General features: G+C 41.5%; 1 protein-coding gene across 4 annotated transcripts in view; it reads right to left on the bottom strand.

Annotated features, from left to right (window-relative positions):
• The window catches only part of CDH13 (cadherin 13), a 789,423-nt gene that overhangs the window by 426,077 nt on the left and 345,039 nt on the right, over positions 1–18,307 (bottom strand). For 3 of the 4 annotated variants that reach the window (XM_073308069.1, XM_073308070.1, XM_073308071.1), the window contains exon 5: positions 1,619–1,771. In XM_073308069.1, coding sequence (XP_073164170.1) covers positions 1,619–1,771 — 153 coding nt within the window. Of the gene's footprint in view, positions 1–1,157; positions 1,270–1,618; positions 1,772–18,307 lie in introns of those variants that run through there. The other variant, XM_073308072.1, reaches the window with a different exon arrangement.

The raw sequence follows: 18,307 nt of genomic DNA, 5'->3' as shown, positions 1-18,307 counted from the left end.
AGAGGCCTCTGATTTTGTTGGTACTGATGCAGCATGCTTTCCCACCATAAGCAGGGGTGACCAATTCACTGTTGTCATTGATAAAGTAACTGGTCTTGATGTTTCCAGGGTAGGGACCAGAGTCAGTGGCTTAGTCCTAAGAGAGCCACTCTGGAATGGTACCAGGGAGCAGCACATTGAAGGGCGCTCTCTACCTTCAGTACTGGAGTGTCTTACCTTTGCCAGAGAAGAGTCCCACACTGTGGATTCGAGGACATCCAAGCCACCCTCTTTTCAAGTTTCAGAGGCCAAGAGTGCTCCAAGCAGTTATACTCTTTGGAGGACTGCTCTGGTGGAGATCTCTGTGAGCAGGCAATGCTGGGAGATCATTCCTGGGAGGAGTGGTCAAGGAGCTCCCTTGCCCTAACTGAGCAAGCTCCAATGCTGGGCAAAAAACAACTTCCCAGGGGTGCAGGAATGGGGGGGGGGGCAAGGAGGCCATGGACCCTCCCACTTTTTACCAGCCATAAGGGTGAGAAACGGAAGGGAGGGGGTGGAGAGGAGTGAGCAGGAGGTGGAGCCTTGGGGAGAAGGGGTGGAGAGGAGTGAGGCAGAACTCCCACCACTCCTGCTTCTTCATTCTTGTTCTGAAGGCACAGCTGATCAGACACCTATCTCTGATGTGACCCTCATACAGAGAGAGCGTGGAGTACTAATGGGGACAGAGACATGAGGACAGTAAAGCACAGTGCATTCTCTGACCTCTGACAGTAAGAAGGAAATGTAGAACGGGCAGGATGGCTCCACCAGTTATGGTATCAGCTCAGAGTGTGAGGGAAGCCAGACTGCATGTGTGACTGTCCCTATGCGTACAGCTAGGGAAAACGCTCTGGCAGTAGTGCACAAGATGCGCACAGACCAGCTCAACTACTTGAACAAGAAAATTATTATAATATATATAAAATATTCTGAAGAATTCTACCTGCCAAACACATGGATATATGCTCCTGTTAACAACATTTTTGATAGCCCGTTGGACAGAGCTCCATGATTAGAAAGTAGAGCTGGATAATATATTGTTCCATGGACAGCTTGAGGAAATAAGAAGAGAAGCATAGAACTGGAATTAATCAATGTGGTGTGAAGAAAGTTTAATTGGACAGAAGGTTGTAAAACAAAGGAGGATTTGATAATACTTCCACTGCAATGTTCTCAAAGGAGACCTCTTTTTGTCCAAGCAGAACTTTGCGTTCATAAATCAACTTCATGCACAGTTTTCACAAACTGTCTCTAGGAGACACAAAGGATAGACTTTATGTAAACAAAACACAAATATTTATGTGTTGGTCTGACTCATAGCTCAGAAACAGGAAAGAAAAAGCAAGCGTTAGGAATCTGGATCTCCTCTCATTTAGAGATAATAAATATGACTGATTTGCATGCATGTGGGTGGGTATGAGAGTGTGTCCAGAAATTGCACGTGCAAGTGTTCATGTTCTGAAATTTTTTATACAAATAGTAGCATGCAATATTAATCAAAACACTGAACCTGTTGTACTCTCAAAAAGCAAACCTGAGCCACAGAAAAAAAGATACTTTGTGAGGAAGGGGTACAGGCCATAATGCTAAGACTACTCACTTGGTAAGTGGGAATGGCTTCTCTATCAAGGGACCGTGTCACTGAGATTTCCCCAGTGTTCTCATTGATTTTGAATGCTCCTTTTGGCTCTTGATCCACTCCCTTTCCAGAAAGTCGAAACTTTGATCCCTCTGTTCCGTCACTGTCGATAACCTGTTAGGTGAAAGTAACAAGTTAGGACCCAGCTCGACTGAACTGATCAAAACTCATATAAATGTAGTAATTCAACAGAAATAATTTTAAGCCTTACCCTAATGTGAAACTATATAATGAATTTCTTGACATTAAAAATGAAGCCATATAAAAAAAACAACACTTTAAATCATCCAGAAAACAGAGTGAAATTTTAGTATCTAAACCTGAAAAAACTTGATGTCAATAGGATTAGGTTAACTGTCAGTTAGTTACTAGCCTATCCCTCCCGCCCCCCGCAAGAGGAACTCCAGTTATCCAAGCTACTGTTATCCTGCCTATCCTATCTACTACAGCACTTGCCCACCAGCTAGGGGTGGCTGTGATTTGATTTTTCATTTAAATGGAAAAAAAATCAGAGACCTATTCCATTTAAGTGGGACAAAATTTGGAGACGTGATTTCCACTCTAAATAGTTAAAAAAAAAATCTCAGCAGCAACCGCCTACCACACAATGATTCCTAATTCATTTCAAAACAATCTAAAGTGAGACTGACATTGTTCCAGGCACACCCACCCCCAGGTTTAAAGCCAGGAAAATACTCCTAATTAAATATTTGGGTGCCCCTGCCATACATCGCTTAGCCATACAGATGGAATTCTTGTTCCTTTTATGTGTCTATTCGTGGATAACACTCCCTCTTTTCTCCATTTGAGAGAATGCCTAAAAATCCTTTTTCAAGTGTGTTCCACATGAGTGGTGGCACCATGTGTACACTTCTAGAGCTATGTGAAGTTTCTTACAAGCTAGAGGCTTTGCAAACTTGTATTTATACACAAGAACCTAAAAGGATTATAAACTAATCTTGCCCTATTATGCTGACAGTCTTGCCAAATCATTTTTTCCTATTGCTGTTTTCATGTTATTTTTGTTTCTACCATTTCGTTAATGTTTCCACAGAAACATTAAGTCAAATATTTATGTGCTGGTCTGAATCACAGCTCAGGAAAAAACAAAGGAAAAGTATTAGGAATTCTGGATCCACGCCCACTTAGAGTTAATAAATGCACAGATTGTTAATAATGTCCCTGAGGAAATTCATGTTTGTTGCCCTGTTACTGTGGGTTCAGCAATGCCTGTTTGCAGGTTATTGGGCAGTATGATTTTTGGTTAACCCAAACAATCATTATTCAATTTTTTAAATTTTAATTGAGTGAAAATTTGCCATAAGACAATACCCTACAAGAAAAAGAATGTCAGAGATAAAGTTTCTCCTCTCAAAAAAAATTTTTTGTGGGGGTGGGGAGGGTGGAATTTCTGTGTTATAAATCTGTTCCACCTTCTTTGTCTTCTCCTCCTCAGAACATAAATGGATTCCCCACTACCCTCATCCAATTCTGAATATGCCAAGGCAAAACACAGAGTCAGGATAGGTTGCCCCTATTCAACCAACAATCAGGCAAAACTCGCTTGGTGTCATGGTTCTTCTTCCATAGCAGGGCCCTTGGATCCCACTTTTGTCATTTCCTTGGGAGAGGGGAGAGCTGCTGGCCTGCTGGTCTCTACACGCTCTCTTCTGGGGCCGGATTCTGCCATCAACTCAACACATGCAACTTACACTCAAACCTACAAAACCAGTAAGTCTTTTATCTGCCCTCCCACCCCCTTGCAAATGCTAGTCCATCCTAGAGCACATCACGCCAACAAGCAATCCCTGCCAACAAGACTAGGGATCAAACTGCCCACATGCTATCATGGTTCTCTGAGTGTGCAGAGCTAACCTGGAGGTGAGCGGTATCAGAGAATAAGGATACATCTCAGAGGCACGTGCTTGATGTAGCGATGGAAAGCATGGAGCACCCGGAAGCCTGAAGTATCAGTTTCGCCTGACTGCTATTGTTTGGGACTGGCAGCAACAAGACTTTAAAAAAGTCATTTTTTAAAGTTTTGGTTTTTTAATGTTTAATTAGCCACAAGAGGGAGCTACTACATGCTCCCAGGAATATAACAGGACCATTAACATCTTCTAATTAAGATGCTCATATAAAGCTTCCATAAATCAAAGAAAGTGCATTTCCCAGTTCACACTAAGCTCAATACAGATGAAAAGTTTAATAAAAATCAGCCTTAATTTGCCATATGTTTCAGTGCTTCAACAAGAATAAGGAGGAAAGAACAGGATGACTGTCTAACATTGCTACTCATAAACGTGTTACTAAGACTAGTGTCTTAAATAGCACCATTCATGCCAAGATCTCAAAGTATATCACAAGTTGGGTGTTGTGATTCCCACTTTACAGATGGAGTAACTGAGGCACAGAAAACTTAAGGCTAAAATTTTCAATGCTGGGTGCTCCTAAATAAGTGGTCTGATTTTCAGGGAAGCTGACTGCCTGCAGCTAAGAATGGGCCACTCATATCAGGAGCCTGCATATGGATTTAGAAGGTCTGAATTTAGGTACCGTAAGTTGAAAAGTGTGGCTTAACATCAGGTCTCTTGATCATTAGTCTCCTATTTTATCTACTAGCTCACACTGCCCTGGGTATTTAAGAGTTCAAACACTATTTGAGTATAATGGAAACACAGCATGTATTACACTTTAGAAATTAAAAACTTTCTTAGCAATAACTTATAAGAAGCCATATAGAGCCAGGTTTTGCAAGGTGCTGAGTTCCTCTTGTGAGGTGCTAGTCACCCTCAGCTGCCATTAATTTCAATAGGATTTGAGAGTTCCCAAATCCATGCAGAAGATCCAGATCTCAGTTCATAATCATAGAATCATAGGACTGGAAGGGATCTCGAGAGGTCATCTAGTCCAGTCCCCTGCACTCATGGCAGGACTATGTATTATCTAGAACATTCCTGACAGGTGTTTGTCTAACGTGCTCTTAAAAATCTTCAATGATGAAGATTCCACAACCTTCCTAGGCAATTTATTCTAGTGCTTAACCACCCTGACCATTAGGAATTTTTTCCTAATGTCCATCCTAACCCTCCCTTGCTGCAATATAAGCCCATTGCTTCTTGTCCTATCCTCAGTGGATAGGAAGAACATTTTTTCTCCCTCCTCCTTGTAACAACCTTTTATGTACTTGAAAACTGTTATGTCCCCTCTTTTCCAGACTAAACAAACCCAATTTTTTCAATCTTCCCTCATAGGTCATGTTTAATCATTTTTGTTGCTCTTCTCTGGACTTTCTCCAATTTGTTTCACATCTTTCCTGAAATGTGGTGCCCAGAACTGAATACAATACTCCAGTTGAGACCTAATCAGAGCACAGTAGAGCGGAAGAATTACTTCTCATGTCTTGCTTACAATACACCTGCTAATAAATCACAGAATGATGTTCGCTTTTTTTGCAACAGGGTTATACTGTTGATTCATATTTAGGTTGAGGTCCACTATTACCCCCAAATCCCTTTCTGCAGTACTCTTCCTAGGATGGCAATGGGCCACCTGCGGCCCATGGGCCACACGGGGCCCATCAGGATCCGCTGGCAGGCCACGAGATAGCTTGTTTACAATGACAGTCTGCAAGCACGGCCTCCGACAGCTCCCAGTGGCCGCTGTTCCCGGCCAATGGGAGCCGCGGGAAGCTGCGGAACGCCACTCATTATGCCCTTCCAGCATGACTGTGAACTACTGATAACTACTCTCTGGGAATGAAGAAAAGGAGTACTTGTGGCACCTTAGAGACTAACCAATTTATTTGAGCATAAACTTTCGTGAGCTACAGCTCACTTCATCGGATGCATACTGTTTTGCACCCACCTTATAGCAGCTCCACCTAGGTTGCATTTCCCTAGTTTGTTTATAAGGAAGTCATGTGAGACAGTATCAAAAGCTTTATAAAGTCAAGATATACTACGTCTACCGCTTCCCCCTATCCACAAAGCTTGTTACCCTGTCAAAGAAAGCTATCAGGTTGGTTTGACCCAATTTGTTCTTGACAAATTCATGCTGACTATGACTTATCACCTTATTATCTTCTAGAGGTTTGCAAATTGATTGCTTCATTATTTGCTCCATATTTGCTTCTGTCTGGGTACGGAAGTTAAGCTGACTGATCCGTAATTCCCTGGGTTGTCCTTATTTCCGTTTTTATAGATTGGCACTATATTTGTCCTTTCCAGTCTTCTGCAATCTCTCCTGTCTTCCATGACTTTTCAGAGATAATTGCTAATGGCTCAGATTTCTCCTCAGTCAGCTCCTTGTGTATTCTCGGATGCATTTAATCAGGCCCTGGTGAATTGAAGACATTTAACTTGTCTAAGTAATTTTTATCTTGTTCTTTCCCTATTTTAGCCTTTGATCCTACCTCATTTTCACTGGCATTCACTATGTTAGACATCCAGTCACCAGAAACCTTCTTGGTGAAAACCGAAACAAAGAAGTCATTAAGCACCTCTGCTATTTCCACATTTTCTGTTATTGTTTCCCCCCCACCCCATTGAGTATGTACATAGTAATAATGTTATAGTAATACTTGTTCAGCTGGCCCTGAAATCCCAATGCCTTTTGCACACAGAAGACCCAAAATATGGCTATTAATTACACAGTGTACTCTGGTTTTGAATTGTTTTAAAGTTTAGAGTGAATTTCAATCCTTAAAACAAGGTATTGACAAGGCTGTATGTAGAGTATGACTAGCCTGAAGGGGAAGGATGGTCCAGAGGTTAAGGGACTAGAGAGAGACCGGTGCTCTATTCCTAAATTCACAACAGACTTCCTATGTGACCTCGGGAAAGCCACTTTGCTTCTCTTGCCTCAATTCCCCATATGCAAAATAGTGATAAAAGCACTTCTCTACCTCACAGAAAGAAAAGGAGTACTTGTGGCACCTTAGAGACTAACAAATTTATTTGATGCATCCGATGCATCCGATGAAATGAGCTGTAGCTCACGAAAGCTTATGCTCAAATAAATTGGTTAGTCTCTAAGGTGCCACAAGTACTCCTTTTCTTTTTGCTAATACAGACTAAACCCACCTCACAGAGGTGTTGTGGGGGTAAATGCATTTAAGACTGCCAGGTGCTATGAAACTATCATTAAGGAGGTCATATAAGAAGCGCCTTTGATAGACCAAAAGGAAAGACACTTAAGACAAAGTACTTGGCATCATGATCACCACTCTGTAGAAAATGGAATGTTACTGAGCTGGTAAAAGCTGCCTCTTGGCTGAAACATATTTAACCAACATGATTTTTCAGCAGACTGTGTGTCCCATCCAGCTAAGCTCATTTCAACAGTGTGATCCCTCAGTTGTTAGGGGCTTATCACAGCAATAAATCAGAGTATTCTCAAAAAAGGGAGATAAAAGCAACACCACCACCACATCCCCCAAGAGAGAAATATTTTTATAGTTCCGCAACCACAGCAATTCTGCCATCAACAACATTTATTCCATGTTAGTAAGCATGGAAGTGTCATTACTTAATAGCAGTTCACATGAAATATTTCCTGAATTTCTAAATCTTTACCACTGGCTCTCTGTATTTCAGAGATGTATCATTTCAGTCCTGCAAAGGGGCTCTAGCTCAGCTCCCAATGTGGTGCCCATATATGGGATGAGATTTTGAAAGCCATCTAAATTAACTAGACTGCTTTGAATATCTGGACCATGATGCTTGCACCCGTAACTCAACTAGGCCAAATTCTAATATTTTTGCCTGCAGTTTAATGTAATTTTTGCCTGCAGATAACCCATAAAACCATGTGCTTGCAATTAAAGGGTGAGAAATTGGCCCGTAACATGAATACTTGACCCCAGACACCAAACCAACTCTTGTGAAAACCCAGGAATGAAAGAAAAGGAAAATGTCAAGTTAATGTTTTTTCAGTAGTGTGGCAGGAACTGGGGAATACTGTACTTTCTTCCTTCTTCGACTATCTGCGATGCTATAAATATTTTACCTGGTTTTGTTGAAAGACTTAGTAAACACTTCTCTGTATTTCTTTCAGAGAAAGAATAGTTTACACAGTTAGTGAACAAACAGGCACATTTGAACTTCGCAAAGAAAACTATAACTCGGTTATTTTAATTTTAAAACTACATTTCCCTTTGCAAGCTTAATTAGATTCTCAGCCTCTACTCAATGTCACATCCCCAAGGGTCAATTTTAATTGGGAGAAACATGTGACTGGAGTGTGTTCTAATTTCACACTTTCAAGTGTATAATAAAAAGGCAATGTCTATTGGGCAAAAGCTACTTTTCCAAGATTAGCCATTCCTTTTTGGACTACTTTGGGCTACATTTTGTATTGGTTCTTTTTGCTACTACCTAAAAAATAAAAGTGACTATTGGGTAGGCTTTTCTTTGCAGCTTAAAGACAACATGACACAAACTATTATATTGCATAATGCAGATGAAAACATTTTTTGGAAATTGAAGTCTGCTTTACAGATAAATAAAAGTGCTAAGATATGCCTATACATAAATAAATTTGAACTTGGGAACTATTTTTTCTAGCTGTCATTACAAAATAGGAATGTATCTCTTTCTTCAATATTGCGATTATCTGTTCATAAATTTTGTAGAAATTAAAACGAATTATGAAAATAAAAAGACACAAACTTGTTCCCAATGTTGTATTTACACTCCTCTAATTCTGAACCTGTTTGGCATGGAAGACATCTTTGGAAACTAAGATCTAGTGCGCATGCTAAGTGCCTCTTGAGCAAGCTGCATATGTGTTTGCAAATCTGATTGGGAGAGAATTTATAGAAATCTTATATAAACATCTCCAGCACCTGCCAGATCCAAATGGAGAATCTAATTCATAAAGGCAATTATCATGTATCTGACTTTAAGCCACATGAAGTGCATCACGTGCCATATATCAACATCAAAGCGGCATTTGATTCAGTTGACGGGTCAGCACTTTAGCTCACACTGAAAGGAGATGGCATTCCAGACCTTCTGCTAACTCTGGTACACCGATCTTCACACCTGTATCGAATGAGAGTATGTGTTGGTTCATGGTTTTCAATGTGTTTCTACACAATCTCTGGTGTGCAGCACGGTTGCATTCTCGCCCTGGCACTATTCTGTCTAGCTATCAGCTGGATATTAGGACTTGCCCTTCACACATCAGAATCCAGGTTGGTCAAGAAGCATTCACCAACCAAGACCATGCAGCTGATGGTGCCCTGCTTGTGGAGAAGTCAGAGAATTTCGGCCCTGCCCTCCAAGATCTCCAAGACATCACCCACACTATGGGGTTAAATGTCTCATGACAGAAGACCAAGGTCCAGAACTTCAGAGCTGGGCCACCAAAACCCCCAGTTCAGGTGAGGGTGAGATCTTGGGGAGCATTGATGAGTTCCTCTACCTAGGCTGCAAGCAGAGTTCAAACAGTTGCAGCAAAACAGACAGACATTCTTTCACAACTAGGTCTTGCTGCCTCCTGCATTAATCCCACGCTTCTTCATCCATAAGCATGATGTCTTTGTCTCTGTGCATATTCAGGACCTATCAAACTTGTGTACTACCTGTATTGCTGTACGGAAACCTGGACCCTCTTACAGGCAGACATGGAGCAGTACTGACATTCTATATGTCCTGTCAGCATCAAATCCTGAGACTAAAGTGGTTTGATTTTGTGCAAAATGTCATAATTTCTCAGCAATCTGGCCTTCCTTCCATCACTCATTATATTCGAAAGCAGCATTGTATGATTTTTGGCAATGTTATCTGGATGGATAACAACACCCCAGCACACCATGCTCTCAAACTTTCCATTGATGCACAAGGGGATGCGTGCCCTGACTCCCTACCATCACCAGACCCAAAGATTTGTGGATTTGGAAGATTTAGCCAGATCTGGGAACTTTACAACACAACGCCTGGTATGACACCATCAACCATGGTTACTCTGGATGACACAATAATCATCAGTAAGCTATGTGTGTTTGATAATTTTAAGCACATGAATTCAATGGGACTATACACCTGCTCAGAATTAGTCACATGCTTAATTATGTTGCTGAAGCAAATCCTGTAGCTGGAAAACGGGTCATTACAAACATTAAACATTTTACTTTGAACAGGATTCATCCTCATTTGTGAATCTGAAATTTACCAAGGCAATTAAATTCACAAACCTTTCAGCAAAATGACTTGGTTGGAGTCCCAATCCTCTAGTAATCATTTTAACAAACTCTTGTTTCTAAACAACCAGGCCCTTCTTTTCAAGAGTGTCTTTTTGGTATAAATCATCTGAAGATCCTCTTTTGAAATGCAGCCAAAAAGTATCTTCTGGATATAAGGGCCATGAATTGTAATAGGGAACATACCACAGCAGAGGAGTTAAACCAAGAAGAACTTTGAATCAAGTTTGAGTCAGAGACACAGGGTGTCACAAATCTGTCCTTGGCAGAGCACCCGTTAGGAGCTACATGGAGAACACAAGTGTGAGGATCCAAAATGGCCCCACTCCAACAGTTCCTGCTGGCTGTGTTAGTCCAGCGAGGCTGGCGCTCTACCCTCTGGCCAAGGTCTGGCGACTGTCTTTCCCCCTCTCAGGGTACTAGGGAAACAAATGAAACAGTCCGCAGTCAACAAAAGAGATTAAATAAAAGCACTAAGGAAAAGAAAGAAAACCTGTAGGCAGCTTCAGTCAGGATATTGGCCTCTCTTACTGCAGAGAGCCTTGGAAGCGCTACGGCGTTCACAGGGTCTCCAGCATAAGTCTCAGTCTCTTTCTCCTACTTAGCCCAGGGGATCCAAGTTTTCCTGTGGGCAAGGGCAGAGGTTCTGTTGGCTGTCAGACCTCTCCCTGGGAGCTAGGGAACCCAACAGCCTGTTCCCTTGCCCGGGTTGCCCCCCTCTGAGTAGAGTTCCCTCCTTTTAACTCTTCCTCCTGTCCTGACATGATTCCAAGTGCAGAGGGGTGGGGCCGCTCTAGCCCAAAGCAGCTCCTTAACCCCTCCATGCTGCAGTGGAGTTTGTCTACCCCACCACAAGGGTCCACACACCAAAAAAGAAAAAGAAAAAGGTCTACTCATTCACACACCTACATTAATACATTAAGGCCCTGAACCTGCAACTGACTCCTCATGGGTCGACCCCTTTAACTGGAAGTTTGTTGATGGGGCTCTTCATCAGTGCACGGGGCTTGCTTTCATAGAATCAATTGTAGGATTGAGGCCTACAGGTTTCTCCTGCAGTTACTGCACATGTCATGCAAACTGGGGATTTAACTATACAAATTAGCATTTTGACACTGAATATTTGCATACACATGCAAATATGGTAACTGAATGCACAGGTGAATGCTGACTTTTTGCAATCTCCTTTTGCCTTTAATTTATGAGAGGCAAGAAGAAGATTCCCTGATTGTAAGCAACGTTTACTTGACCTGTGGTTTCAAGCAAACTCTGGAACTGACAAATTCACAACCGCTGCAGTAGATTATTATTATTTCATTGGTCTGGATTTGCTACACTACAGAATATATATTGACTATTTTGACTGGGCAGAATTTATAGCCACAGAGTTTCATGTTCTCAAAGGAATACATTTGGAGTTATCATCAGTGCCTGGATTTTACACTGGTTTACTTGGCCTTTCAATTACCATAGTCTAATCATTGTTTAAGTTTACTAGATTTACTCTGTCCATTGAAGGAAGATTGCACTGCTTAAGAGAATTTGAGGATTGATGTCTGTTTAAGTGACAAGCGGCTAGAGTAGCTCCAAATATGTAGTTAGCTGTCAGGAAAATTTGATTAAGTGACAAATATTTTTTTAAAAAAATCTCAAATGAACTCTTTAAAAAAAGGGGAGGGGGAGGGAGATTTTTCCATACAAGGAATTATATGGGATTTATGGAGATGATTTATTAAAAACCTATAATTGTGATCTAAAAGGCAAATATTCAGAAATAGCATTTAATGGTTTCTCATTGGCGGGATTCAGGATATGGGATAGACCAGACAATATGCAATCATCATGCATGTACCTAAGAGATTGTAAGTAAATGGGAGAATAGGAGTAAATATCTAGTTCAGTATTGTTTTCCCAATATTATCTTAAGTATTATCTAGTCTAAATATGCTGCACTTTCTTTGTAATAGTTCTTAACCTAAGACTAAAAAATCCCTTCAATTACATTTATATTTTGACATTCAATAGCCAGAATGAACCATAAGTGACTCTCTAGATTCTGCATTCCTGATGTAACTCCAACAAAATCAATCCAGCAGTGAGTGTGGCTAGGGTTGCAAACCCTCCAGGATTGTCCTGGAGTCTCCAGGAATTAAAGATTAATAATCAATTAAATATTATGTCATATGAAGAAACTTCCAGGAATACATCCAACCAGAATTGGCAACACTAGGTGTAGCCTGCTTCACACAAAATGATAAACAAACTTTCCTTGCAGGTATTAATATACTGAAGACTGTACTCTGAAATATACAAGCGCATAAACAAGTTGTTGCGTTTCCCAGAGCTCCTGCTAGAGTGCTATGATTGCACTGCCCCCCCGCCGCCGCCCCACACATTTAGCTGTCATGATTACTAACGGTAAAAGCTCTTCCCCCTGTGCTAATATAAACACAGGAATTATTAAAACACAAAGGTAGAAAAAAATCTCTCCCCACCAATGCTGTTTACTTGTTTGATGTTTGTTTTCACTTGATGCTTATGTAACCCACCATGGCAGCATTTTATACACACTTTGCACATGTGTAAATGACGGCACCAGGTGTGACGCAGTGGAGACTCACCCCCAATATATTTAGCATTCTGCTGACTTTCCCACACAGGCACACGTACAGCTTGAAACCTAAGTAGCAGCTTTTCCCCAGCTACAGCCATGTCTGATTTTGAAATGGTCTCTAGAGAACATCACTCTGGAAAGCAAAACCCAGCCTGGGGCTAAGAAGAGTCAGCTGCTAGCTTCTCACTTTTGGCTACAGTTGCAACCACCACACCAACCTGTCAGCTACAGTCCCCAGTCTTTTGGGCAATGCCTCCAGGGGAAGCAAAAAAAAAAAATGAATCAGGATTGGGATTAGGTGGAAACCACCAATGGAAACAGAGCTGCCGGGATTATGGAATAAGAATTGTGGGTAGAGGGATCCAATTTGGGACTGAGTAGGAGTAGCAAAGTGAGCCCCACAGGGTACATGAATGCAAGAGGAGTCTTCCAGCCAACCTGACCCATCCCTGGAAATGAATGTTCAGTTTGTATTTAGAGAAAGAAAAGAAAGATTGTGCCGGATTTTATTTTGATTTAACCAACTGCCCAGCCCAAGTCTCTTTCTTTGAGAATACTGTGGAGTTGAGGGAAGACTCAGAGAAAAAACATTCAGGCTGTACCAGAAAAATGTAGAAATATTTTTAACTGAACATTTTCAAAACCAGTGAGTTGCTAACAAAGTTCTGTGTAAATTTGGTTTCATAATATTAACCCGAAGACAATGCAATTCTTCTGGATGTTTTTAGAACCTGCTTAGCACCCAATTCCGATATGTAGCAAATAACCCACGGATCTAATTATAGATTTTTCTCAGTCACTAGTTCCCTAGGAAACAAATCCATGACTCATGACTTGCACATGGAAGGTCATAGTAGGAAGATAAATATTTTAATGTGTATTGAAACTTATCTAGAGGTCACAGGTCTGCATCTCAGCAAATGTTGGCACTTCTGTCAAGGACAGAAGGCTGCTATATTTGATGGCTATCTCAAGTATTTAATACCTTAAACATTTTAATCTAGTAAAGCACTTAATGCTTTAATGATAAACAATACTTCATTGTTTTTAATGCAATAAACAAAGAATTTCATGCTTTCTTTTTGCAAGTGCATGTTATTGAATATGGCTCACTTCTCGACTTAGACATGAAAAACAGTCACACGACAATAAGAAACATCTGGAAAGTATCTGAAATATGTCAAAAAGTGAGACAGAAAATGGAAGTATGAATGATACTTCAAAGTATGAATGATAAATAAAATGTAGTGTTTGTCCTGAAATTTGCTTCTAAAGTTAGCATAAAATGTCAGAACAAACTGATCCAACAACTCTGTCAATAAGATTGTAGCTGCACTACTAGAATGAAAAAAAATGTGAGAAGTGGTGCTTCATTTTCAACCAGTATCACAAAAGAAGCTTAGAATATAATTCATGCTGAAACCAACCCATGTGTAAATGAAGAACTAGAGGGGGATAGGGGTGATTTGGGGGCAGCAGGGAGAAAACAAGGAGTGATTTAAACATAAGTTCCTTGTGTCACGGTCGTCCCCATCCCCAACTTTGAATGGTTCTAGTTCTGGCCCACATACAGTAACAATAGGTAAAATCTCACTGTACGTAAGAAGACAAAAGTCCTAGTCACACTCCACATGACAATCACCCTGGTTCAATGTGAGTTAAATGATGCATAGGTCTTGTGCTGGCCTCAGCAGAAGGGTGAATTTCAAAGTATGTAAGGATTCTAGGATTTAACTATTTACACTCATAGGGCACATTCTCTCTGTGTGTATGTGGACAGATAGATTACACAGATAATCTAATTTTCAATATTTTCAGTTTCTCGACACTGCTTTTTTGGCTCTGCCATCTTGATCTTCTGTTTTCACATTCTTTTCTCACCAGCTGTTTTTCCTCTCTCCCGTGACTCTGCTCCTTTCCTTTCTCAAATGCCATCCACTTGTGCCAGCGTAGCTTTTGCCCTTTTGTCCCTAATTGACTGACTTCTCTTTAGCTAGAAAATAACAGAAAAAATGAACTCAGCCAAAATGAATGTTACCAACAACCAAATCACTCCTGAAAGCAAAACTGTGGGTTTAAATTATTGCCCAGCTCTTATATTGTGCTTTACTTCCCTAACTCCATCTAATCTCCTCGTTATATTTTCCCTGTCTGGATCTCACTGTTGGATCTTATTGTCTCTGCTTGACCACTTTGTAACAGAGGAAACAAAGAGAATCAAAGACAATGTGTCTGAACTCTGACCTACAAGGACCACATCTCCAGACTGGTGAGTAACCTAGTATCCCATCACATTCAACCATTGTCCTGTCTGCTGAGAGTACCAACAAGATGACCAATTACTGCCTGTGGCAGTGGTGGGTTTTGACCTAGACACACTTGTCTACTAGTAGCTGGGAACAATTTATTTCATACAGGCTACTGAACCACATCTGGATGGCAAAGAAATTCAGAAACAACCACAAGAGCACGATAAGAACCAGTGACATAGCCGTGCAAGGCTCTGGGACCAATAATGGTCCCTCCTGACCTAAATATCTATGAATCCTTCAGCCACTAAAGTCAGTCCAGGATCCAGCCCAACATCTATACTTCATTTCCAATCCCTGAGTCTTTTAGCTCTCCCTGAAAGATACTACCTGAATATATAAATTTATTATCTTAATGGACCAATATAAAATTCTCATTATATATGTGTAAACTAAATAATCACTCTCTCTATATGTATTATACCTTGACTCAGTCTCATTTTTAAGATAAATAAGTGTTTGTGCTGCTGCCCTTAAACCTAATTTAATTTACACAAGAGAAATACGCGAAATAAATGTTTCCTGGCCTAAAAGAGCATTAAACCAGTAAACTCGTTTACTTTGCACATCAGACTGGCTTTAGTGAATATTAACACACACACAGAAATCTGCTTCTGGATTTTAATGCTATTATTTACTTACACTAATGGGAATGATTATATTGTTTATTGTGTTGCATATTAAATACGAGGAAATATAGGTCTTCAGTTAGAAAATGGGCGTAGGATGACTAACTCTAGAGGAAAATGGGACTTTTGTACACCAGTGGAATTTTACCACACAATATGACAAATTTATTTTGTATGGCATCTTCTATACAACTTGAATCATAAAATACTTTGGACACAATCTTGCTCCCAGGGAAGCACATGGCAAAATTCTCATGGATTTCAGTGGGAGAAGGTAGGTTCAGGTGCTTTCTGTAGTTAAAATGCTACAGGACTTGCAGATAGGGAATCAATCATAGAATCATAGAATATCAGGGTTGGAAGGGACCTCAGGAGGTCATCTAGTCCAACCCCCTGCTCAAAGCAGGACCAATCCCCAACTAAATCATCCCAGCCAGGGCTTTGTCAAGCCTGACCTTAAAAACCTCAAAGGAAAGAGATTCCACCACCTCCCTAGGTAATGCATTCCAGTGCTTCACCACCCTCCTAGTGAAAAAGTTTTTCGTAATATCCAACCTCGACCTCCCCCACTGCAACTTGAGACCATTACTCCTCGTTCTGTCATCTGCTACCACTGAGAACAGTCTAGAGTCATCCTCTTTGGAACCCCCTTTCAGGTAGTTGAAAGCAGCTATCAAATCCCCCCTCATTCTTCTCTTCTGCAGACTAAACAATCCCAGTTCCCTCAGCCTCTCCTCATAAGTCACGTGTTCCAGTCCCCTAATCATTTTTGTTGCCCTCCGCTGGACTCTCTCCAATTTTTCCACATCCTTCTTGTAGTATGGGGCCCAAAACAAGACACAGTACTCCAGATGAGGCCTCACCAATGTGAAATAGAGGGGAACGATCACATCCCTTGATCTGCTGGCAATGCCCCTACTTCTACAGCCCAAAATGCTGTTAGCCTCCTTGGCAATAACGGCACACTGTTGACTCATATCCAGCTTCTCATCCACTGTAACCCCTAGGTCCTTTTCTGCAGAACTGCTGCTTAGCCATTCGGTCCCTAGTCTGAAGCAGTGCATGGGATTCTTCTGTCCTAAGTGCAGGACTCTGCACTTGTCCTTGTTGAACCTCATCAGATTTCTTTTGGCCCAATCCTCTAATTTGTCTAGGGCCCTCTATATCCTATCCCTACCCGCCAACATATCTACCTCTCCTCCCAGTTTAGTGTCATCTGTAAACTTGCTGAGAGTTCAGTCCACCCCATCCTCCAGATCATTAATGAAGATATTGAACAAAACTGACCCTTAGGGCACTCCGCTTGATACTGGCTGCTAACTAGACATGGAGCCATTGATCACTATGCATTGAGCCCGACGATTTAGCCAGCTTTCTATCCACCTTATAGTCCATTCATCCAGCCCATACTTCTTTAACTTGCTGGCAAGAATACTGTGGGAGACCGTGTCAAAAGCTTTGCTAAAGTCAAGAAATAACACGTCCACTGCTTTCCCCTCATCCACAAAGCCAGTTATTTTGTCAAAGAAGGCAATTAGATTAGGCAGGCATGACTTGCCCTTGGTGAATCCATGCTGACTGTTCCTGATCACTTTCCTCTCCTCTAAGTGCTTCAGCATTGATTCCTTGAGGACCTGCTCCATGATTTTGCCAGGGACTGAGGTGAGGCTGACTGGCCTGTAATTCCCCGGATCCTCCCTCTTCCCTTTTTAAAAGATGGGCACTACATTAGCCTTTTTCCAGTCATCCGGGACCTCCCCCGATTGCCATGAGTTTTCAAAGATGATGCCCAATGGCTCTGCAATCACATCCACCAACTCCTTCAGCACTCTCAGAGGCCAGTGCATCCAGCCCCATGGACTTGCACTAGTCCTTTTCTAAATAGTCCCGAACCACTTCTTTCTCCAGAGAGGGCTGGTTACCTCCTCCCCAGGCTGTGCTGCCCAGTGCAATAGTTTGGGAGCTGACCTTGTTCATGAAGACAGAGGCAAAAAAAGCATTGAGTACATTTGCTTTTTCCACATCCTCTGTCACTAGGTTGCCTCCCTCATTCAGTAAGGGGTCCACACTTTTCTTGACTTTCTTCTTGTTGCTAATATACCTGAAGAAACCCTTCTTGTTACTCTTAACATCTCTTGCTAGCTGCAACTCCAAGTGTGATTTGGCCTTTCTGATTTCACTCCTGCATGCCTGAGCAATATTTTTATACTGCTCCGTGGTCATTTGTCCAGTCTTCCACTTCTTGTAAGCTTCTTTTTTTGTGTTTAAGATCAGCAAGAATTTCACTGTTAAGCTAAGCTGGTCACCTACCATATTTACTATTCTTTCTACACATCGGGATGGTTTGTTCCTGTAACCTCAATAAAGATTCTTTAAAATACAGCCAGCTCTCCTGGACTCCTTTCCCCCTCATGTTATTCTCCCAGAGGATCCTGGCCATCAGTTCCCTGAGGGAGTCAAAATCTACTTTTCTGAAGTCCAGGGTCCGTATTCTGCTGCTCTCCTTTCTTCCTTGTGTCAGGATCCTAAACTCGACCATCTCATGGTCACTGCCTCCCAGGTTCCCATCCACTTTAGCTTCCCCTACTAATTCTTCCAGGTTTGTGAGCAGCAGGTCAAGAAGAGCTCTGCCCCTAGTTGGTTCCTCCAGCACTTGCACCAGGAAATTGTCCCCTACATTTTCCAAAAACTTCCTGGACTGCCTGTGCACCGCTGTATTGCTGTCCCAGCAGATATCAGGGTGATTGAAGTCTCCCATGAGAACCAGGGCCTGCGATCTAGTAACTTCTGCGAGTTGCCGGAAGAAAGCCTCGTTCACCTCATCCCCCTGGTCTGGTAGTCTATAGTAGACTCCCACCATGACATCACCCTTGTTGCTCACACTTCTAAACT

This window comes from Lepidochelys kempii, chromosome 12 (genome assembly GCF_965140265.1).
Source record: "Lepidochelys kempii isolate rLepKem1 chromosome 12, rLepKem1.hap2, whole genome shotgun sequence".
In the NCBI taxonomy this organism is placed as follows: domain Eukaryota; kingdom Metazoa; phylum Chordata; order Testudines; family Cheloniidae; genus Lepidochelys; species Lepidochelys kempii.
The sequence above is the reverse complement of the archived record's forward strand: the minus strand, read 5'-3'. Positions and strand labels throughout refer to the sequence as shown.